The 24,694-nt window shown below is 43.3% G+C and overlaps 2 protein-coding genes across 2 annotated transcripts; one reads left to right on the top strand and one right to left on the bottom strand.

The window, feature by feature from the left end:
* Window positions 1-5,485: 5,485 nt before the first annotated feature.
* LOC103260283 (deoxynucleotidyltransferase terminal-interacting protein 1) lies at window positions 5,486-14,230 on the bottom strand (the record flags this gene model as incomplete). The annotated part of the gene is made up of 4 exons (XM_008057940.2): window positions 14,063-14,230; window positions 13,424-13,494; window positions 12,045-12,141; window positions 5,486-5,663 (listed from the first exon to the last, which is right to left on the bottom strand). Coding segments are annotated over exons 1-4 (451 nt in total), but the record flags the coding sequence as incomplete, so codon positions are not given.
* Window positions 14,231-16,534: 2,304 nt separating this feature from the next.
* Window positions 16,535-18,279, top strand: LOC103260274 (WAP four-disulfide core domain protein 3-like; the record flags this gene model as incomplete). The annotated part of the gene is made up of 3 exons (XM_008057929.1): window positions 16,535-16,613; window positions 17,102-17,233; window positions 18,133-18,279. Coding segments are annotated over exons 1-3 (358 nt in total), but the record flags the coding sequence as incomplete, so codon positions are not given.
* Window positions 18,280-24,694: the final 6,415 nt, after the last annotated feature.

Below are 24,694 nucleotides of genomic sequence, written 5' to 3'. Positions count from 1 at the left end.
CGGGAGCGGCCACTGCACTCCAGTCTGGGCGACAGAGTGAGACTCCAACTCAAAAAAAAAAAAAAAAGAATCTCCACACACACACAAAAAATTTCAATGAAGCCGAACGCAGCCTCTTACAACAATGCTAGCTGGTATGCTGCTGCCAATGGAATCCTAGAACACTTACTTAGGTGGAAAAGTCTGTACTACAAGCAGCTCATCCTCCAGAAAAAAATTTTTTTTGGTTCCTCTTCATATATTTGTGAACTATCAGCAGTTAAATGGCTTCAAAGTCACTGAACTAGATGAAATAACCAAGGAAAAAATGAGCCACAGAAGAGAAGGTGTCTGAGGACTGAATTTGAGAATGTATGAACAGTTCAGGAAGAGAAGATGTGTAAGTCAAGGAAGTTGAGAAGGAGAAGCCAGTGAGACTGGAACAAAGTCAAAGCACTGAAGCCAAGAGAGGAGGAGTGTTGCAAGAAACATGAAATGATCTACTATGACAAAGGCCACTGAGAAGCTGAGTAAGTGGAAGACAGGGTCCACAGGGTTTGACAACATAGAGGTTACTGGTGACCCTTGGCAAAAGAGAGGTTCCAGTATTATAGTGGGGACTGAAGCCAAGAAGAGGTAAATAGAATTAATGGGAGGAGGTGAGAAAGTGAGCCAGTGACTGTTGGCAACCTTTCTTCAAGACTGAATATAAAAGAGAACAAAGAAATAGTGTGGCAGCCGAAAGGGATTGTGGGTGAAAGGGTGATCCTTTTTTGCTCACTACTGTATTCCCAGTGCACCAATGAATAAGCAATCACACTTGAATAAAAACATATTTAGAGAAAAAACGGCAAGGAAACACACCAAAATGTCAATAGAAGCTATTGCTCTTCCAGTCAAACCGCCAAAAAAAAAAAGAAAGAAAGAAAAAATAAGTTATTGCTAGGTAGGGAGATTATGATAAATTTTAATTTTCTTCCTTATAATTTATATTTTCTAACTTTAATGTAATACCAGCAACAGGTAACTTTTACTGAATCTTTGTTACTGATCTAAATGTTTTAAGAGTATTGACACATTTAATTCTCACAACAATCCTATGAGATAGAACCTCTATCCCCACTTTGCAGATGAGAACACTGAGATTTAGTAAGATGAGGTAACTTGCCTAAGGTCACATAACTAGTCATGGTAAAGCTAGGAGTCATATTGGGACAGTCTAAATCAAGAGAAAGCTTGCATTCTTAACCACCACAAAAATTTTCTCTTGAAGAATGTATATTACTTGCATAAATAAGATGAACAAAAACAACTATTCTGCAAAACAATAAAACAAGTGACAAACTGAAGGCAACACACTATAGGTAAGGTCAGCCATTTCTCCCCAGGAAAAACCTAAAAGGGGTAGCTAAGGAGATTAAGGAACACCACTGAGATGGTAAAGAGCAAGTCTTACCCCAAACCAAACCAAAAAAACCCTCTAGTATAATTGTATCATATTCAGTCTGAAGAAACTTTTAATGCAACAAGTTGTGCATGTAGTTTAAACAAGGGGTCCCCAAAGAGTTTCCAAGTATGCTGGCCACCTGAAAGCTAGGCTGTGTTGTGAGGCAGAAATAATTATAAATGTAACAGCAATGTATTTTATATCTAGTATGTTGTGTTGTATGTACCTTTGCTGTGTTGGTGGTTTATGTATATTATCCCATTTAATCCTCACAGCAAACCACTGGTGGTAGGGGTGGTCTTAGTCCCAATTTTAGAGATAAGGAGATTGAACAGAAAGGTTAAAAGACACTCAAAATTTCTTTTCTTTCTTTTTCAGAGACAGGGTCTTAGTCTGTTGCTCAGGCCAGAGTGCAATGGCAAAATCACAGCTTGCTATAACCTCAATCTCCTATGCTTAAGTGATCCTCCTACCTCAGCCTCCCAAGTAGCTAGGACTACAAGCCTACACCACAATGCCTGGCTAATTTTTAACCCTTTGCACTCGGATGTCGCCTCTGAGGGGACGTCGTAAATCTAGCAAACCACTTGGATGTCCCTCTCCGGGGTGATAAAGAGATTGCTGGTAATTAATTATACAGGACAAAATCATGCCAGCACAAATTTTTCAAAAATGTGTTTCTTTAAGCTTTTCCACTCGAACTGCACAAGAAAGCAAATAAAGAGATGGAATATATACTGAGATATATGTAAAAAACATATTAGCTAGAAAGAGAATGTCTTTCTACATTGTCTTCAAACAACAGACTGGACAATAAATTAATATTATTAATGTGAGAGAAAGAAAATGAGACTGCATTGGCTGTTGAATAGAAAAACATCAGGTGGCCGGATGCAGTGGTTCATGCCTATAATTCCAGCACTTTGGGAGATGGAGATGAGAGGATTGCCTGAACTCAGGGGTTTGAGACCAGCCTGAGCAACTTAGTGAGACTTCATTGTGAGACTCTGACTCAAAAAAAAGAAAAAAGAAAAGCACCAGGTGGAGGATGTCAAACAAATTACTACTGCACAACATGTATCAATGAACCTGCGAGGCATGTCAGCGACTGTTTCACACGTTACCACACGTTAGAAAAATATAAGACATAAAACTGTATTTTTTTTTTGTCAGAAATAAGTCCCTCAATATCCAAAATTCCATTATAAGCCAAATATCACTAGAATAAAATCATTGGCTCCAGTGCTATACTATTTAATATGAAGTGATCTGTTTTTCACTATTTTGTAAAAAAGTGCAGTCAAGCTGCTGATAGGTGATGCACAAGATGTCTCTGAGTGTAAAGGGTTAAATGTTTTGTAGAGATGGGTTCTTGCTATGTTACCCAAGCTGGTCTCAAACTCCTGACCTCACGTGATCTTCTCACCCTGGCATCCCAAAGTGCTAGGATTACAGGAGCCCCTATGCCCAACTTCAAAATTTTTTGATTCATTGAGCTTCATGTTGGATGAGGATGAAACTCTTAAGGGATGAGAATAAAACTCTCTGGGCTTTTTGCCTCCCTGTGCTCTGATTATACAGTGACCACACAACCTTCTGTTCTATACCCTGACTTTTTAGCTACATTAATACTGGTGACAATAGATGGCAGACAAGGGGATTCAGGAGTCTGAAAAGATATTCATGGAGTGCAGATTATACCCAATTAACTTTAACTTCATCCTTCACTTGAATTCCTGAATAGTCTCCTATTCAGTCAATCTCCTTATGGCAGCTAATGATCTTTTAAAAACACAAATCTCATTAGGCCACTCTCCTGCTTATAACTCCACATCTGTAATTTGGCCTGCAGTGCTCTGCTTGGTCTGGCCTCTACCTACCTCTCCAGTCTTATAAAGTACCATTCTTTTCATCCTCTGATACTAGCAACATTGCCTTCTTTCTGTTCCTTAGACATACTATATGCCCTTCTGTCCCTGGGCTCTGCACCCTCCAGAGCACTCTCTCATTGCCTCCTATACTTATAGCACTTGTAACCATTTATAATTATAGATATACTCTATGATTACTTGAGTAATGTCAAGGGCTCTGAGGGTAAGTACTATTCGCATTTTGCATACCACTGTTGGGGCCTGGCACAGTAATGAGCACATAAAAGGCTCTCACTAAACATTAGTTGAAGAGATAAAATAAACTCAAGAAACCACTTTGAGATGCAAGTGAGAGTGAAGTTTTCAATCAATTTAATCGTGACTCAGCTCAAACTTATAAGAATATTAGCAAACTTGTTTTATTATTAGCAAATATTACAACTGATTATAACATATTACAGTCCTAGAATAAGTTAATGAATTGGCCTCTTATGAATTTAGTTGGTTTAAATTTAATAGTCGATGAGAACCTGATTGGTTTTCATTGTACTGACAGGATGGAATTCTGTCCTTTCAAAACTGACGTCCAGGCCCTGGTCTTGCTTCTCTCTAAGCCTGAGCAGTCAGCCAGCCAACCTCCCAGAAGACATTTCTCCCTCATCTAACTATAATTACCCTTGCAGGACTAGACTTAAACTAGTCATTGCAGATCTGGGTATGAAGAAATTTCCATCTCTGACAGCTAACGGTTTTATAGTGAAGCACAGAATCTGGTAGTACCAATAATTCCTATTAATAACAGCAGCTGACACATGTAAATAAGGTTCTCTATTATCTCAGGAACCCAGTCATTTATAGACCTGATGTCATGCCTCCTGACCACACGTGGGAGGCAGGGAGGCTGCAAGGGTGCTAGTCCTCATGACATCAAAAGGGGCTATGATAACTTGAAGGAGATCTACCAAGTACTTGCAGAGGTGAGACAGATATTAGCTATTCTAATTACTGTGTGTTGTAATTTCTTTTTTTTTTTTGGTTTGCCTTTTTAATTTTTTTCCAGCTTTACTGAGGTACACTTGACAAACAAATACTGCATATATTCAAGATGTACAATGTAATGATTCACAATTAAATTAATCAACACATCCATTGCTACAGTGACCATTTTGTGTATGTGGACTTAAGATGTACTCTCTTAGGCCGGGCACGGTGTCTCAAGTCTATAATCCCAGCACATTGAGGAGGCCGAGGCAAGAGGACTGCCTGAGCCCAAGAATCCAAGACCAGCCTGGGCAACTCGGTGAGACCTCGTCTCCACAATAAATAAATAAAAAAAAAAATGAGCCAGGTGTGGTGGTGCACGCCTATAGTTCCAGGAAGGCTGAGATGGAAGGATCACCTGAGCCAAGCAGGTCGAGGTTGTAGTGGCCATGAGCGTGCCACTGCATTCCAACCTGGGTGACAGAGTGAGACTCCAACTCAAAAAAAAAAGATGTATTCTATTAGCAAATTTCAATCAAATAATAGAGCATTATTAACTACAGTCACCATGCTGTATATTAGATCTCCAGAACTTGTTCATCTTTTTTTTTTTTTTTTTTGAGATGGAGTCTCACTCTGTCGCTCAGACTGGAGTGCAGTGGCCGCTCCCGGCCACCGCAGCCTCGACCTGCTGGGTTCTGGCGATCCTTCCACCTCAGCCTTCCGAGTAGCCGGGATTACAGGCATGCGCTACTACGCCCGGCTGATTTTTTTGATTTATAGTAGAGATGAGGTCTCGCTGCCCAGGCGGGTCTCGAACCTGTGGGCTCAGGCAATCCACTCACCTCAGCCTCCCAAAGGCGCGGGATTACAGGCTGAGCCATCGAGCCCGGCACTTGTTCATGTTATAACTGAAAGTGTGTACCCTTTGAACAATATCCCTCGTACTTCTCCCACCCTCCAGCCACCACCATTCTACTCTCTGCTTCTATGAGTCTGCTAAGCCACAATTTCTTCATCTGTAAAACAGGTATTAAAAAAATATCTTCTGTACAGAGTTCCTGCTGCTGAGAAAAAGGAAGAAGGCAAGTAGCTAATAATACTATATACCTGGCATATAGTAGCTACTTCCTTTCTTCCTTTTTCTCAGCAACAGCTCCAAGTCCTATCTAGATATAAGTGGCTTGTTGGGCATTCCACAAAATACCACTGAAGACGTCACATTTCTTAGCAGAGGCTGGAAAACCAAACCTCTTGCCCATATCTCTTGTCTTCTTTGGCCTCACCTGTTCTAGGCAGCTCCGACAGGCCTCCTGGATCAGCTGCTCTGCGTCCACCTCTTCTCCAACATTGTCTCGCACATTCAGTGCTGCCTTCTGGAAGAACTAGGGGAGCACAATAGAGGACAAAGTCAGAAGTCCTGCTAATTTGCGTCACCCTAGAGGGAACTGAATATAAAACAGAAGCTTTCATCCTACCCTCATATAGAAGGGAAAAGTGATTACAAGTATGGCTTTGGGATCAGACAGATTTAGCTTATAGTCCAGGTTCTACCTCTTCCCTCTCTATTCCCTTTTTCTTTTTTCTTTTTTTTTGAGTTGAGTTGGAGTCTCACTCTATCGCCCAAGTTGGAGGGCAGTAGCATGCTCATGGCCACCACAGCCTCGCCTCGACCTGCTGGGCTCAGGTGATCCTTCTGTCTCAGGCTTCCAAGTACCTGGAATTACAGTTATACACTACCACACCACTTAATTTTTTGATTTATTGTAGAGACAAGTTCTCACCAAGTTGCCCAGGCTGGTCTCAAAATCCCGGGCTCAGGCAATTCTCTCGCCTTGGCTCCCAAAGTGCTGGGATTACAGGCTTAAGCCACCACGCCTGGCCTCTATTCTCTTTTTTGAGAATATAATCATAGGCTGGGTGTGGTGGTTCATGCCTGTAATCCCAGACCTTTGGGAAGTGGGGGCAAGAGGACTGCCTGAGTCCAGGAGTTCGAGACCAGCCTGAGTAACTTTGTGAGACCTTGTCTCTACAATTAAAAAAAAAATTAGACAAATGTGGTAGCATGTGCCTGTAGTTCCAGCTACTTGGAAGGCTGAGGTGGAAGAATCGCCTGAGTCCAACAGGTCAAGGCTGTGGTAGTTGTGACTGTGCTACTGTACTCTAGCATGGGCTACAGAGTGAGACAAACTCAAAAAAGAAGACTATAAGCAGGGAGGTGCCCAAAGCATTAATGTATAAACAAAGCAAGATTTAAAAAAATTAGATGTCCAAGAATAGCTTAAATAAATTATGGCATATCCACACCATGAAATAAAATGCAAACCAACATTAAAAATCACAGTAGGCCAGGCGTGGTGGCTCAAGCCTATAATCCCAGCACTTTGGGAGGCTGAGGCGAGAGGACTGTCTGGGCCCGAGGGATTGAGACCAGCCTGGGCAACATGGTAAGACCTTGTCTCTATAATAAATAAAAAAAAATTAGCTGGGTGTGGTAGCATGCGCCTGTAGTTCTGGCTACTTGGAAGGCTGAGGCTGAAGGATAGCCTGAGCCCAGCAGGTCGAGACTGCAGTGGCTGGGATTGTGGCACTGTATTCCAGCCTGGGCTAGAGTGAGACTCCAACTAAAAAGAAAAAAAAAAAAATCACAGTAAGGGTGATATAGGAGAATATTGTTTTGACGCAAAAAAGTATTTGTGATAATAGTACTAAATGAAGGAAGCAGGTTATAAAGTAGTTTGGTATAGTGTGAACTTATTAATGTAAAACAAAAAGTAAACAGAGACAAAAGAACTATAAAGATACATGATGAAGTGATAGCAGTGATATTATGGATGACTCTGGTTTGCTCTTGGCTTATCTATAGTCTCTCAATTTTTTTAGATTAGAAAATATATATTTATTTAGAAAGTAAATGAGAGAGAGAAAAAGAGGAGATTCACCTCCCCAAGGTAGGGGAGGGGTCAAAGCCAGGAAACATGACCTGGCCATAGCTCAAAGAGCACATGGCCACACCACAGGTTAGCAAGGCATCGGCCTAGCCTCTAAATTTTTATAATGTACATGTATTACTTCTGAAGCAGAAAAAAATGCCTGTGCTTGAAGTGAATAGGTCAGAAAATATCAAAATAACAGGAAGTCCTAACTGAATTCTGATTGCTCAAGTAGGGGTGGAGTAAGACCCAAGAAGGGATACCAGCAGCCACAATTGGTTGTGGAAAGGGAAGGGACATGATTCCTATGTTGGGTAAGAGGAAGACCCTGAGTCTGAATATATCAGGGGACATGGTGATGAGGCCTCAAACACATCTGGAAAGCACCTGGGAACACATTCGTAAAAAAAGCCCAAGTCAAGCATAGAAAAAAGTATATTTTCTCTTGAGTATAGGAAAATTCTGGAACCCATAACCAACTTCTACTGTGGAAGACAACTATGGGGATGTACTGCCATTTCATATTCAGCAAGGTCAAATGTCTCTGCTGTTAACATCATATACTAAGGAGAAGAGTGTGAAAAGTCTGAATTAGAAACCTCGAGCGTTTAGGAGGAATTCTTTAGGACAAATTAAATGATCATATGAGTTATGCTTTAAAACAAAAATCTGAAGATTAATTAATGTGTTTGACATTAACTACTGGCTAAGTGAAAGCCAGGTAAAATGCTTTGGATACTTTACAACCAGCCTGTAAGGTGGGCAGTGTAATGGATATATGGTGAGTGTAAATTATCTCTGAATCTAAGAATGAAATCAAATCGTTAATGAGGCATTCTCAAACACTGTTGCTAGAAATGCAAAAGGCACAACTTTTCTGGTGAGCAATTTTCTTGAGGGGAAAAATATGTTTTCCCTTTTACTCACCAACTCCATCTCTGGGAGTTTATCCTCCAGAAATACTCTCACAAGTGAACAAAGATATACATTAAGAGTGCTCTTTGTGGTATTGATCGTAATAGAGAAAAACTAGAAACAATCTGAATGTTCTAGGGACTAGCTAATAAAATTATGATACATTTAAGGCCTGGCTTGATGGTTTAGCCTGCAATCCCAGCACTTTGGGAGGCTGAGGTGAGTGGACTACCTGAGCCCGCGGGTTCAAGACTAGCCCAGGCAACTTGGTGAGACCTCGCCTCTACAATAAACAAATTAACAAACAAACAAATAAACAAATAAATAAAATTAGCTGGGTATGGTAGCACGTGTCTGTAGTTCTGGTTACTTGGAAGCCTGAGGTGGAAGATCCCCAGAGCCCAGCAGGTTGACGCTGGGGTGGCCACGAGTGTGCCACTGCACTCCAGCCTGAGTGATGGAGTGACTCCAATGCAAAAACAAAAACAAACAAAAAAGGTACATTTATAAAATAGACTACTCAGCCATTATTACAAAAACATCAGAGTGAGCTATTATGTACTGACCCAGAAACATGACCAAAACATATTAAGTGAAATTAATCAAGTTGCAGAATAGCATGTATAAAAAATGATCCTTTTTTTTTTAAAAGAATATGCACACGCACACACACAAAGCTGAGAGACTATACAGTCATTATTAACAGTTTGGTATGTCTGGAATACGAGTTTTAGTGACTTTTATTTTTAAAAATATCTATATTATTTTCCCCAATTGTTTAAATTAAACATTTTAAATATTATATAGGGAAGTTGAATTATTCAATAAACACCTACTATCTGCTGCCTAGAGTCTGTAATTAATATTTTACTATATTTGCTTTATCATCTATCGATTCATCCATTTATTTATTTATTTATTTTTAAAGTATTTAATTTAATTAATTAATTTATTTCTTTGAGTTGGAGTCTCACTCTGTCACCCAGACTGGAGTGCAGTGGCTGCTCCTGGTCACTGCAGCCTCCACCTGCTGGGCTCTGGCGATCCTTCTGCCTCAGCCTTCCAAGTAGCTGGAACTACAGGTGTGCGCTACCACGCCCGGCTGATTTTTGATTTATTATAGAGATAAGGTCTCGCCAAGTTGCCCAGGCAGGTCTCGAACCTGTGGGTTCAGGCAATCCACTGACCTCAGCCTCCCAAAGGTGCGGGATTACAGGTTGAGCCACTGAGCCCGGCTTCGATTCATTTATTTATCCCTCTATCTATCCATCCATAAATTCATCTTATAATCTGTATTTTTTATAAACTATATTAATAAGAAAAAGGCATTTGCTTTATCTATCGATTCATTTATTTGTCCCTCTATCTATCCATCCATAAATCCATTTTATAATCTATATTTTTTATAATCTATATTAATAAGAAAGAGGCATTCATTTAGCAATAACCAAAATAAATCAATACAGATTAACAATGGCTTGGATAAGATCAACCATAGCTAGAAATTATTATTCTAAAAATTTTATTTTATTTTATTTTTTTTGAGTTGGAGTCTCACTCTGTTGCCCAGACTGGAGTGCAGTGGCTGCTCCTGGCCAATGCAGCCTCGACTCGCAGGGCTCCAGCGATCCTTCCACCTCAGCCTTCCAAGTAGCTGGAACTACAGGCGCGTGCTAGCACGCCCGGCGAATTTTTTGATTTATTGTAGAGATGAGGTCTCGCCAAGTTGCCCAGGTGGGTCTCGAACCCGCGGGCTCAGGCAATCCACTCACCTCAGCCTCCCAAAGCGCGGGATTATAGGCTGAGCCACCGAGCCCGGCTATCCTAAAAATTTTAAAGGAAAATAGGTAGCTGAGATTTGGGAACACTGTGAAAGTGATCAGATGAGGTCAATCAAGGTCAATGCAAATTTACCTGAAGCAGTAATGCAGTAAAGTCATTTGTACCTTGTCAGAACAAGTATGATAAGAAGGAATCTTTCCAGACTATATGACAGGGGAGCCCAAAGCCACAGCTGTGTTTATCTAGCATTTTTCCAGGAAAGAAATGTCCTAATCTTGGTATCCACGGTTGGAAAGCAACAAGAAAAGTGCTCTAGAGGCAGACAATCCTGGACTGAATACTGGCCTACCTTTTTTCTAGTGACATTACCTTTATATTTCTGCAAAGATATGGAGGGGTGACAAAGCATGGTACATTCTGGGATAAGCAAATTAGCGGTAATAACCAGGGTAGACAGGGGAATGTGGCTGGAGTCTCATTATAGTAGCCCATATATGCCATGTTAAGGAATTTGGATTTTACTCAGAAGACAAAGAAAAGTCACTAAAAGATTTTAAATAGGGGAATGACACCACTGTATTTATTTTATATTATAGAGATCATTCTGGCAGTTATATGGAGGGTAGGTTGAAAACAGAGAAGGTTTGAAGCAGTTAGGGACTATAGTAGGAGCCTGGGTGGGAAATCATGAAGGCCAAAACCAAGGCAGAGACGAGGAAGAAAGGAATGTTTGACAGACTACAAAGCGTAACATATAGGACTCAATCACTGCATATGGAAGATGGCAAAGGCAGTCTCTGGCTTCTGATTTCTAAGAGAATTGTGGTCAAAAACGGAGCTCCTGATATCCCGTTCTTGTTCCTGTCTTCTTCATATCAAGTTAAAGGCAGCTCCATTTTTTACAGTTGCCCAGAGCAAGTAACTTAGGAGTCATTTACTTCCTCTTTTTCTTTGACTCTGCACATCAGAGTCATCAGTAAATTCTGTTGCTACTATTAAAATAATACACATTCTGACTCTTCCTTAACATCTTTACTGTTAACACCCAGGTCACTATCATTTCTGGCTGGGATTATTTAAAGAAGCGTCCTAACTGGCCCTCTTACTTCCATTCTACATAACACTCAGAGGGATCCTTTAAAAGGTTAAGATCACTGCTGCAATTACACAGGCAGTACCAAAAAAAAAAAAGTTCAGATGACACACTCTGTTTAATACTCCAAGAACATCTATTTTATTCACAATAAAATCTGAAGTACTTACCATGGCTTCAAAGGTTCTGCATGAACTAGGCCCCTGTTACCTCTCTGATTACCTCTCCCATTACTCTCCTGGCTTACTGTGCTCTAGCTACACCTGGCAATTTCTTGCTGTGAATGTGTCAAGCACATTTCTGTCTCAGAGCCACTGCCTTTCCCCCTGTACCTGGACTGCTTTTCCCTATGCATCTGCAGGGCAGGCTCCCTTCTCACTTTATTTGGGTCTCCACTCAAATGTCTCTTATCAGATGGCTTTCCTAGCCACAATATAGAAAACAGCAACCCTACTCCTTACTGGTCACTCTCTTCCCCTCCTCTTCTCTCACTCACTAACATAGTACACATGTGTTTAAAGAGAACATCTGTTTTGTTCACCGCTACATCCCCAGTGCCTGGCAGTATGGTAATCATTCAATAAGTACTTCTTAAGAAGATGAATAAATACAAGAGGAGGAGGTTTAGAAAGAAAAACAAAGAGTTCATTTCTGAATATGATGAGTTTGAGGCATTCGTGAGACATTCAGGTACAGCCATGTAGAAATTTATTTATAGGTCAGAAAAAAAAACTTTAAATAACAACAATGGTGATATTTTCAAACAAATAATAAAAATACTTGTTATGTTCCAAGAACAGTGCTGAGCGCATTATGCTTCATCCTCACAATAGCTCAGCAAAAAAAAAAATACTTGATATTGGCAAGGACAGATTAAAAAAAAATTCTAATTATTCCCAAGGAGAGAAAAAAGTTAATGGGAAGTTCAAAATTGGAAAATTCTAGATATCTGTGTATATAAGAAAGTGGGAGAGATTGGTGATGCAGGGGAGACTGCATGAGTCTTTCTTCCTGTTAGTTTTTTATCCTTGTGTCCCTCTCACCTTCATGTACTTGTTGAAGACAGTCTGGATCTCTTCATTGATGCTAGGCTGCAGGACAGCTCGGAGGAGATCCATGGAGATGGTAGGATCTGTGAAACTGCATTCAGGAGGAGACAGAGTTAGGGGGCATGTACTAAACATTTCTTTCCAAGCCAATTATTGACACAGAATCCTTTAACAACAATATTAGACAGTTTTTTTTTTTTTTTTTTGAGTTGGAGTCTCACTCTGTTGCCCAGACTAGAGTGCAGTGGCCGCTCCCGGCCACCGCAGCCTCGACCTGCTGGGCTCTGGCGATCCTTCCGCCTCAGCCTTCCAAGTAGCCGGAATTACAGGCATGTGCTACCACGCCCGGCTGATTTTTTGATTTATTGTAGAGATGAGGTCTCGCTGTCCAGGTGGTCTCGAACTCGCGGGCTCCTGCAATCCACTCACCTCAGCCTCCCAAAGGCACAGGATTACAGGCTGAGCCACCGAGCCTGGCTAATTCTAGACAGTTTTTTATATGCTCAGATTTTGTGCAGATCCCAAGATACATGACTTTATTTCATTCTCACAATAACTCTATGAGGTAGGTATTATTTTCAAAGTGTTTCAAGAAGCATAACATTTATACAGAAAAGTCTATACACTTAAATAATTAAAGTGAACATCCACTTTATCACTACCCAGGTCAAAAAATATAACCAACAACCCAAAGGCCCATCTTGAGCTTGCTCCCTTTGCTGAATAGATGCTACTACAGCCTGGGTTCAAGCAATCCTTCCACATCAGCATCCTGAGTAGATGGAACTATAGGAGCATGTTACTACACTTGGCAATTTAAAAAAAATTTTCGTAGAGATGAGGTCTTGCTATTTTGTCTGGGCTTGTCCCAAACTCCTAGACTCAAACAATCCTCCTGCCTTGGCCTTCTCAAGTGCTGGGATTATAGGCATGAGCCACTGCGCCTGGCCCTAGCTCCTTTTTACAGTTGAGAAAACCTTGGAGAGGTTACCTGGCTTTTCCAAGGTTACTCAGTTAAGAGATGTGAAAAGTCTGCATTAGAACACAGTCCAACTCCAGAGCTTATACTCTTAAACTCCATACAATCTGACCTCTTAAGAGTCCCCACCCACACACCCAGTGACTGTTAGGGATCTTAGTTATTGATTAATCCATAACCCATCTCCTGTCTCCCTCTCCATTTTGTACTAGTTCAGAGAAGGCAGTGACTTGCTCAAGGTCACACATGGATTCACAGAATCTGAGTCTCCTCTTTCCCAGTCCTGTGCTCTTTCTCCTGGTTGTTGATCTCCTAAGCCTTATGCAGTGGGCCTCCCAAAGCCGCTATCCAAGCCAGTGTCTGGAACATATGTAACACCCAGAGCCGGCCTTACCTTGTCGTCATCTGTGAGCGGCGGCCCCTCCGCTGCACCTGCCGGTGTTTTATCATTATGTTCCAAGGGTTCTGTGGGGACCAAGGGAGCGAATGTCACCGAGATCCGTGACAATGGGGTGGGGTGGAGGTAGAGGGTGGGTATGAAGTTAAACCTAGACATCCTTGCTTTTCAGATCCTTTGCCAAGGATCTGGGACCTTGAGGTAATGGGGAGGCTAGTAGTTGGAAGGCTCTGCCAGGGAAGAGGAACTAAGTGTCCTGCTGTAAAGACCCAACCCCCCCTTTTCTGGAACGGCAGGAGGAAGGGAACCAGTGTTTACCGGGAGTCTACTCTATGGAAGATAAAGTGCTGGGCGCTTTACCCGCCTTTACCGTCCCAACCCAACAACTTTTATGAGGCAGGTACTCGTCATCCATTTTACAGAAGAGGAACCTGGGGCTCAGAGGGTTGACAGAACTGGCCCATGTCACCTAGCTAAGAGGGCGGCACCAGAATTTGAATCCAGGTCGTCAGACTGCGAAAACGCCAACCCCCTCGGCAGCACAAGCCGCTGCGTTCTCTAGCCCGCGGGCCAGGGTCCCGGGAGCCCGAGGCCCAGCCCGGCCCGAGCACAGGTGTCCCCCAGGGGGGCCCTCACCGTAAGAACCAGCTGCCCCGCTGCGCCCGCGTCCCCCAGCTCAAGGCCGCCCCGCTCGGCCCCGCCGGGTCCCCGCGGCTGCTCGGCGTCGCCAGTGGCACCCATCGCGTCCACAGCACCCGCAACCCTGACTCGACTCTGCCACCCGCCGGAAAGTGGCTCAGTGACGTCACTGGAGCGCGCCGCTCACGGGGCCGGAAGCACGACGTGGAGAGCTGCGAGGTTACCATAGGAACCAAACCGCCGCTCTTCGCCGGGGCCAGGGACTGTTAGAGGCACTGGGTTTGGTGGTTTGGGCTTCCTCCTGAGGGCTGCGTCTCGGGTGTGGAGTGTGGGAGTTCAGTGGCGTTCAAGGGCTGTTCCCGGCCCGACAAGGCCTGTGGATAAGTGCGGCGTAGAAGGAGGGGAAACCGCTTCCCCAGCCTAGGGTCGGGGAGCAGAGGAGAGCATCTGGTACTGCGTCGCCTGCGTTCGGTCTTTGTAAACTAGATGATACACGCCTGGCGCTCAGCCTCGGCGTTGGAGCGGGACTAATGCGGGGACTGTGAAAGCCAACAAGAGGAGGGGGAACCCACACACTCACCCAAGGAGGCTCTCCAGGCTTGGACCCCAGGGGCTACCTCTTGTGTCTCTGCAGGCATCAAAATGCAGGTTGGGTCTTGGCCAGCCCCAAGGAGCTGAGCCTCTTTCCTCAGCTGGGGGATTCTGGGATGGGCTGGGATTGCAGGGGTTTAATAGCAGTGGAGTTCCCTAGATGTCTGCTTAGCTCCTTCTCAGAGGTAAAAACGCCCCCGCATAGAATTGGATCCACTTAGGTATGGTAGTAAAAGTTACTCTTACCAGGTCACACTCTGGAGTAGTAGAAAGTACATGGGTCTTGCAGTTAAAAAGATCTGGGTTCAAGTCCAGAATGGTGTGGTGGTTAAGACCATTCATTGGCTACGGAATTATACTTCTTGCCTTTGTTCTACCACTTAGTAGCTGTGCGACCCACGTTTCTTAAACTTTCTGTACCTCAGTTTCCTCAACTGTAAAATGGGGATAATAGCACCTAATGTATAGGGTTGCAGTGAGGATTTAGTGAGTCAATTTATGTAAAGTGCTTAAAACTCTGACACAAGTAAACCCTCAATACTATCTGTCGTTATTATTATGAAGTTCTATTGGCCTCCACATTTTGTTTTTGAGTAGGAGTCTCAATCTGTTACCCAGGTTGGAGTGCAGTGGTACACTCATGGCCACCACAGCCTCGATCTCCTGGGCTCAGGCCATTCTCCCACCTCAGCCTTCCAAGTAGCTGAAACTACAGGCAGAGCAACCATGCCCAACTAGTTTTTTAATTTATTATATAGATGAGGTCTTGCCCAGGTTGGTCTTGAACCCCTGGGCTCAGTCAGTCTTCTTGCCTCCACCTCCCAAAGTGCTGGAATTACAGGCATGAGTCACTATGCCCAGCTGGTCACCACTTTTATGGGCATTTCCCCCACTCCCAGCCCCTCTGAATTAGTTTTCTTACTTCTGCAAGATTATTGTGAGGATTTAAAATAGATAGTGTATATAAAGCACATATTAGGTCATCAACAAATGTTAAATATCTCCATGTTCCAACATCATGCTTTTAACAATAAGGGCAACATCCTGGCACTGAACTCTGACCCTGCTAAGAAGGTTTTTACCTTGTGCCTTGAATATTCCCTGCCCTTTTACCTCACAGGGCTAAGCAGTGCCAGTGGACATGATTAGGTATCACAGTTGACCAAAGATATGATCAGGAAAAATAAAGAAAAAGAAATAGAGGAAAAGGAATTACAGAAAGGGTATGTATGGGCAAGACTATTCGAGTTATAGCAACTGCTGTCTTGGGTTCTGTCAACTAGCCTTCATACAGTCCAAGAATGGCCTGTGTGGGCTAGAGGGGACCAAGGTGTAGCTTTTTAGTGCATTTGTATTAGTTCCAAACAAACTTAAATACTGTAGTTTTTTGATAATTTCTAAATGGTCTGTCCATTCTGTCTTTTCTAGGTTGCTAGGATGAACAGGGCCACAATGTTGTTACTAGCTTTGACTATTCTTAAATTATGTCTGTAATTCTTCCCTTTGTCATTTCACTTGCAGTTATATCCTTTCAAAGCCCTTTAGGGCCCTTTTTGATCCTTTATCCAATGGCGATCTCTCAATTTTTTCCAGTTACCCACTAGGTTTCTCATTATTGTCTAGAGGTGTTGTGTATATTGTACTACAGGGTGTGATCACCCCGTCACATGTGTCCTTTGGTAGTGCCAGGAATTTTTCCACACACCAGCAGCCAATCATTCTTCTTGGCAGGAGAAGACATTCTTGGGAATATTGCGAAATGGAAGACTAGAGACTGGGCTTAGGCCAATCCCTAGTCTTTCCCTTTCTTCAGTTGATATGCTGGGCAAGGTGTATACCTCTGGCCTGAACTGAGCTCTCATCTCAGTTCTCATCATCATGATGTTAAGCTGCCTCTTTCTTCTGAACACACTTACTCTTGGGCCCCTGGCATCCTGGGTAGCTGCAGGAGAGCATGGTGAGCTGTCACTTGGGATGCCTGGATAACAGTAGCAGAAAGTGACTAGAGGAGATGTTACCCCATGCCTTTTCCCAGAGTGAGGTTGCTCATTTGTGGAGATGATCATTTCTGTAGAATAGGACTGGCTGAATAGATTCTCAGGATAGCTAGGGTAGGTCTTCCTGGCTCTCTTTACCCACTTTGGACAAGGAGATAGGACTTTCATTCAGGCTTACTAGAGGTTCTAGCTTTTCCCTTATAACAGGATCACCTCAACCTGCCTCTTTTTATTTGCAGAAAGGCTAGTCCTTTAGTAGTGTAGATGCATGCTAGTAGTTGGGTAGGAGGGGAAGGTGGTTGCAGAGATATTTCGGCTAGGAATGTTTGGAGAGGCTGAAGATCCTTTAACTATATGTGGCCTCCATTCCCCATTTCTTGAGGTTGACCTGTTACCTCAGACTTCCATGATATCTTTTAACTTTTTCTCTACATGATCTCTTTTGCAGTGAAAGAGGGAGAATGCCCTCCTGATAAGAATCCATGCAAAGAACTGTGCCAGAATGATGAATCGTGTCCGACTGGGCAGAAGTGCTGCCTTACTGGTTGTGGTCGGGTCTGCCGAGGAGACATTCCTAAGGGTATGTTGGCATGAGGGGCAATGTCCCAGTGTATTCTCTGACCTTGCTTCTAGAATAGATAGAACCAGAGTGCTTCCTACCTCCTAGGTTGGCTCATTAAATCTAGTTTGTCTGGAGCACTTCTTTACCCTTTTGGGGTCCCTTTTCCTTTAATTATTCAGTGCCCCCAGTTCTTTCCCTTCTATCAGAAAAGAATGCACCACTGACTATCTACGTCTTTTACTTTGGATCAGAGTTCCTGTGAAAACTGGAGGACAGAGCTGTGAAGGGAAGCCTGTTTAAGACAGTGACTAGAGCCAGACAGATGTTTTAAATCCTTAAACAGCGTTTTTTAAATCTTAAGTTTTTCTTTTTGAGTTGGAATCTTACTCTTTTGTCCAGGCTGGAGTGCGGTGGCATGATCACAGATCACTGCAGCTTTGACATGGGCTCAGGTGATCCTTCCACCTCAGCCTCATGAGTAGTAGGGACTACAGGCATGTGCCACTGTGCCTAGCTAATTTTTTGTAGAGACGAGATCTAGCTATGTTGCCTAGGCTGGTCTCAGGTTCCTGGGCTCAGACAATCCTCTTGCCTCAGCCTCCCTATGTGCTGGGATTACAGGCATGAGCTACCATACCTGGCTTAAATCTTAAGTTTTTAGTCTCAGTTTTCTCATCTGTACAACATGGTTGATTGTGAGGATCAAATAAGATGTTTGTGGGACAAGGTAAAACATCAGTAAATGTTACAGTAAATGTTAGCTACTATTATTGTTATTGTCTCTGCTTTAGTACCAGGGTCAAGAGGCTTAAAGGAAGTTCAGGTCTTTCTTGCTCTGTTTTTCCCTTCTGCTATGCTTGTGAGTGTCACCAGGAACTGTTATCTTCTTTTTGTGACTGTCTCTCTTTTTGCTACAGGGAGGAAAGGAGATTGTCCCAGGATTGTTAGGAAACAATCCTGTTTTAAAAGGTGTGTCACCGATGAGACCTGTTTGGGTGTAAAGAAATGCTGCACGTTTGGCTGCAACAAGATCTGTGTAGTCCCAGTCTCTAAAAAGAAGCTGGGTAAGAAACCCCTTACCCACATCTCATGACCTGTTAGTCCTGCTTGTTTCTTTCTCAGATACATACACATCATCTTATTGTTGGCTTTACTTTTCTTTGAAAAACAATGATTAAGCCGGGTGCAGTGGCTCACACCTGTAATCCTAGCACTTTGGGAGGTTGAAGTGGGAGAATTGCTTGAGTTCAGGAGTTCAAGACCAACCTGGGTAACATAGTCTCTACAAAAAAAAAATCAAATAATTAGCCTGGTGTGGTGGTGCACGCCTGTAGTCCAAGCTACTCAGGAGGCTGAGGCAGAAGGATAACCTGAGCCCAGGAGGTTGAGGCTGTGGTGAGCTGTGATTGTGCCACTGCCCTCCAGCCTGGGCAACAGAGTGAGAGCCTGAATAAAAACAAAATAGCCTTAAAAATGGTATACAAAGGGTACCTAAGCCATGATGATTTGTGTATGTGGCTGAGGCAGGCAGGGGAGGGAGACAAAAATGGCAATCTTGGCATATTCTTATCTGCAGGCAGATTTGAAAATGGTAGGGTAGTTCCTTATTCCAACTGTCAGTTGTAATATTCTCTGTTAAAATATTAGCTTTAGAATCTGCAGAGATAGAAAAAGAGAATCTGGATACCTATGAAAGGCAGCACACATTTCCCCACTCACTTACTTCTGAGACTCTATGTCTCCTCTGCACACATAGGATGGCTATCTATTGGAAGTGGATTCTGTTTCATTCTGGATCTGATAGAGAGGAATTTGAAAGAGATTCCTTCTTTATGGCTGTGTAATAGTCCATCAACTTCAATGGATTTGGAGTCTATCGTACTCAGTGATCTATTACAGAAGCAAAGATCTGAGTACCACATGTTCTCACTCATAAGTGGACCATGAACACCTAATAATAATACTACAAAAAAGGGATTGGCAGTAGTGGGACATTATGGAGGAGGAGGCATGTCACATCAATAAGGGTACCTGATTTTTTTGTGTGGGTAATATTTATTTGTATCTTATCTATAGAGCACAATATTTACAGATACAAATAGAACCACAGCAAAATTGATATAAAACCATTCAGACCCTCTTGGTGGCCACTTCTCAAAGCATCCACAGTCAAGGGCAGGGTTGGAGTCTGGCTGTGGAGTGGGCCAGCTGAGGACCTGGGAGGGATACCTGATCTTAATCCAGGGGAAGTGAGGTTCAGTTGGAGGCCCAAAACCTCACCTGTACCTAAACCACTTATGCACACAATCCTGACTTGGATCCCACAACTTTAAAATAAAAAAAGATTCCTTCTCCCTCTGGCAGAGTCCCAGTGGACCTAATTCTCTCTTTATACATTCATTTCTTCAACACATATTTATTGAATATTTACTGTTGGCCAGATCCAATGATGAGTTGTGAGTGTGAACAAAGTAGATCCCATCCTTGCCTTCATGGAGCTCATAGTCTAATGGGAGAGAAGGAGGTTGAACACATAAGCGTGTATATAAATGTATAATTTCAAACTCTGATAAGGATAGTGAAGGAAAATTAAAGAGTACTAAAGATAGAATAATGAGGGGACTCATTTTAGATTGGGTGGTCAAGGATGTCATGTCTGGGGTAGTGACATTTAAGCTGCAATCTGAAGTTGAAGTTAGGAGAAGGGTGTGGTTAATGTTCCATGAAGAGAGAGAGCTGTATGAAGAGGTACTAATATGACAAGGAGCTTGCCACATTTGAGAAGTGGAAAGAAAGCTAAGAGGGTTAGTGTAGAGATGGGAAGGGGAGAATGGGGCCAGGTGAGGATGGAAACCAGTGAGATGAGGAAGAAAGGTAACATAGTTGAGAGAATTTGGAGGTGGAAGTGACAGAGCCTTCTGCTCTATTCCTTGCCTTTGCCCTCATTTCCTTGAGAGAATCCTAAAAAGTATTAGAAATTGATGATATGTCTTCTGTGTCGAGCTCCTTCTTATTTTCCTCTTGTTTCAGGATTTTCATGGCGACTTTTGCTTATCTGCGCTTTCAAATATATTTTATTATTGTATAGTATTTTCTCTCCCTTCACTCCTAAATACTGAGGCTACCTTTATTGGAGTGATGTTAATATATAAATTAGGGAAGAATTCCATTATTATAATGTTGAATCTTTATGTCTTCCCATTCTTTAGGTATATTTGTTGTATTTCAGGATGTTTTGCAGGTTTAAAATATTTCTCAGTACATTTATGCCTAAGTATTTTATTTTATTCTCTGCTGTCTTATATTTTCTTTTTCTTTTTTTGAGTTGGAGTCTCACTCTGTTGTCCAGACTAGAGTGCAGTGGCACGCTCCTAGCCACCACAGCCTCAACCTGCTGGGCTCTGGTGATCCTTCTGCCTCAGCCTTCCAAGTAGCTGGAATTACAGGCGCGCGCTACCACGCCCGGCTAAGTTTTTGATTTATTGTAGAGATGAGGTCTTGCCAAGTTGCCCAGGCGGGTCTCGAACCCGCGGGCTCAGGCAATCCACTCACCTCAGTCTCCCAAAACGCGGGATTACAGGCTAAGCCACCGAGCCCGGCTCTGTCTTATATTTTCTAAAGGAACTGGAGCTATTCTCTCATCTGAGTGCATGTGGCAGCATGTTAGAGTGGAAAAGCCTAGGTTTGAGTTGTCAGAGACCTGTGCTAAAGCTTGACATTTGCCAGTTATTGGCCAGCAGGTCCCTGGACAAATCTCTTCTGCTTCTCTGAACCTCAGTTCCCATCTCCATAAGATGAAAATAATAAATTTTGGATAATTGTTATAATGATTCAAAGTATGTAAAGTGTTTGGCCTTCAGTAGATATTAACTTCCTTCTTCTTGCCTCCTAAGGTGAGCTCGGTCAAGAGTACAATTTCTAACCAGTCCCTTTTATACAGGACCAGGATAGTTTTCTTCTCTCCCCCAATCACTTCCTCTCTGAGACCCCAAAACTCCACAATATTTGACAACCTCTTTCCTTCTAGCCAAACCACCCCAGGTAGCAGGCCCCTTTCCGGTGCCCTTTGGGTCTGTCTGTGCTTAGGCAGCTATCTTGGGCATCCTTCCCATAAGAGAGAATGGAAGCCTGTACTTCTTGCCAGGACTCTTGAGGCTGAGCTCTGGAACCAAAGCCTGGGAATCTGTCTCAAGCAGGTCACTCACTGGGGCTTGTAGGGCCTGGTACAATCTTCCCAGTGTTTGAAGCTGATGACTGAATTGCGGGGGTTGAGAGTGAGGCTGGCACCCAGGCACGGTACCTTTGTGAACTGCTCTGGCCCCTGACCAGCTCAGATGGGGCTTCCTTTTCCATTGGAACTAGGCAGGCAGGCTAGAAGAGTGATCTCCTGCAGATGTCCCAGAGTCCACTGGCTGAGCAGGGTTCTTAGCCTGGTGGGAGGTAATACTGGCTGCAGTGTTGGTGGTTAACCACTTTTATACAGCTCCGGTCCTAGGGGAGGGCTGGGCCATTCATCGAATTGGGCTGGTTGCTATACTCAACTCCACAGGAAGCTCTCTATCCTGGGCTGTGAAAAAATTTCTGCTTTCTTTAAGCTTTGATATTGCCAGAGGTTTACTGTAGCCAGTGCTGGTCTGTTTGGCAAGGTGGAGGGGTTGTCAGGTTGCCCAAGGGCTTGGGGAAGCCACTATGACCTGCTCTCATGAGGCAGTTCTGGTTTGCACATGGGTCTGAATCCTGGCTCTTTGGTTTACTGGGTGTGTGACTTTCATCTCTCCAAACTTCACTTTTGTCATCTGTAAAATGGGGATAGGGATATTTACTTCACAGAGTAATGATGCAGTTTAGAAGAAATGCATTTTAAAAAATCTTTAGTAAAAAAGGTCTTCAGTAAGTAATGCTCAATACAAAATAAACAATGCCAAATGTTCAATAGTTCATATAGTTATGTCCAGCACTTCTCTGTTCAGGTTCCCTCCCCACTTATCTGAAGTCTGTCCATTTCCTCGCTTGCTCACTCTATTTTTCATTTATCCAATATTTATTGAGTGTCTACCCCACTTGGCATATGGGTAGCCAGTGGTGAGCAAGGCAGCATGGTCCTTGTCCTCCTGGGATATACTCATGGTGTGGCAAATAGTAAATAATCAAGTAAACAAGTCGGGCTCAGTGGCTCAGCCTGTAATCCTGTGCTTTGGGAGGCTGAGGTGAGTGGATTGCCTGAACCTGTGGGTTCAAGACCCTCCTGGGCAACTTGGCGAGACCTCATCTCTACAATAAATCAAAAATTAGCTGGATTCAGTTCCAGTTACTTGGAAGGCTGAGGTGGAAGGATTGCTGGAGCTCAGCAGGTCGAGGCTGTGGTGGCCAGGACTGGCCACTGTACTCCAGTCTGGGCGACAGAGTGAGACTCCAACTCAAAAAAAAAAAAAAAAGTCAAGTAAACAAATAAATAATAACCACAAGATGTGGTAATGCTATGAACGAAGTTAAAAAGAGGTATAGGGGCTGTGTCATTTTAACTCAGAGAATGAGAAGGAGCTGGCCATTGGGTAGAGTGCTGTGAAGAGGGGACTGCAAGGGCAAGGACCATGAGGTAGGGAAGAGCTTACAGCTTTTTTTTTGAGTTGGAGTCTCACTCTGTCACCCAGATTGGAGTGCAGTGGCTGGGAGCGGCCACTGCAGCCTCGACCTGCTGGGCTCCAGCAATCCTTCCGCCTCAGCCTTCCAAGTAGCTGGAACTACAGGAGCGCGCTACCACGCCAGGCTAATTTTTTTGATTTATTGTAGAGATGAGGTCTTGCCAAGTTGCCCAGGTGGGTCTCGAACCTGCGGGCTCAGGCAATTCACTCACCTCGGCCTCCGAAGTTGCATGATTACAGGCTGAGCCACCAAGCCTGGCAAGTTTACAGCTTTTAAGGAAGTGAAAGGAGGTGGTTGGAGAAAAGAGAAGGAGATTGGAGAAAAAAGAAGGCTTTCATTTGAGGTTGGAGAAATAGGCAGGGCCCAGACTTTGGGGGGATCTTTAGGGCTTCTCTCTTAGGTTTCATTCTAAGTATAATAGGAAACCTTTAAGGGGATTTAAAAGCAGGATAGGTCTGGTCCATGTTTTTGGTTTTCTTTTTTTTTTTCTCCCAGAGGGTGTGAAAGCAGGAGTTTATTAAGAAGACAAAAAAAAGCTTCCAAGTGTGAGGGGGACCTGAAAGAGGGTTACCCTTTTGTTTTCAAAAGACTACTCTGCTGGTTTGTGAAGATGGATAGGGCTAGTGTAGAAGATGGAAGACCAGTTCTGAGGCCATTTGGCAGGTTGGGTGAAAGATGACTGGGCCTAGACCAGGGGGAGACAATGAAGACTTGGAAAATGGGAGGCTTGAAGTACTTGTGAAGGTAAGGTTGATAGGACTGGGTGAAGAAGTGACTAGGCATTGAGAAAGAAGGGGTGTCAAGAATGGTTCTAGGTGTTCAACTTGAGCAGCTGAGTAATGGTAGTGCTCTTTACTGAGAAGAGGTTTTGGAGTGAGGATTCTGATTCTGGCCTAAGGGTCTTCTTGGGCCTCCTCATGGCCTGCCTCCCCACTGAAACCTGACCACTCCAGATCTTCTGTAACCCTCTATTTTGCTTATTAAGCCATATGCATTATATCTTTTGTATAAATTGATGGTGTGGTCTCCCTAGGTGTCTGGATGACCTTTTTAAAAACTTCATTGTTGGTTGTATAGAGAAGAGTTAACATAGCAGACCTGAGACTGTTATTCTTAGAAGGCCTGCTGGCAAGATTGGCCCTTGGCTGGCTTCTGGGTACTTGAATTCTGAGTGTTTCTACTATCCTAATGATAAGAGTAACTCACTGTGCCTAAACTGTGCAATGTGTGAATACCTGCTTTCCTTCTGAGCGTCTGGAATCTTGGTCCATGCTAGGCAGAGGATGCCTAAGTGACCAGCCCCCAATAAAAACTTTGAACACTAAGTCTCTAATGGGCTACCCTGGTACACAGCACTTCACACATGTCATAATTCTATGCTAGAAGAGTTAGGTGCATCCTGTGTGACTCCACTTGGAGAAGTTCTTAGAAACTTTCACCTGGCCTGGTTTCCTCTGGACTTTCCCCTTTGATGATTTTATTTTGTATCCTTTTGCTTTAATAGATCATAGCCATGAGTATGACTATGTGCTGAGTACTGTGAGTCCTGCTAATGACTCGCCAAACCTTGGAGTGGTTTTGGGGACTCCTTGCTCATTGGGTTTAAAGTTTTTCCTAACCTCTAAAACTATCTACTACCATGTCTTCTCTTTTGGCAGAACTGAGTGGAGTGAGTCCCCATGCTTCTTGGTTTGTTTCTGCATTATTCTTTCTAGAGTGTAAAGGATCATAACGATGCTGTTCAAACAGTGTAAGACCTCATGTCAGAGCTGAGGGTTTGGGACTAAGTTCTGCCACCATTGACTTGTGACCAATCCCTCCTTTCCCGAATGTCTC

The sequence above is a fragment of the Carlito syrichta genome, unplaced genomic scaffold, assembly GCF_000164805.1.
Source record: "Carlito syrichta isolate Samal-C Ts95f unplaced genomic scaffold, Tarsius_syrichta-2.0.1 Scaffold88855, whole genome shotgun sequence".
Taxonomy (NCBI): Eukaryota; Metazoa; Chordata; class Mammalia; order Primates; family Tarsiidae; genus Carlito; species Carlito syrichta.
Note: the sequence above shows the minus strand (reverse complement) of the source record. Positions and strands in the feature narration are given on the sequence as shown.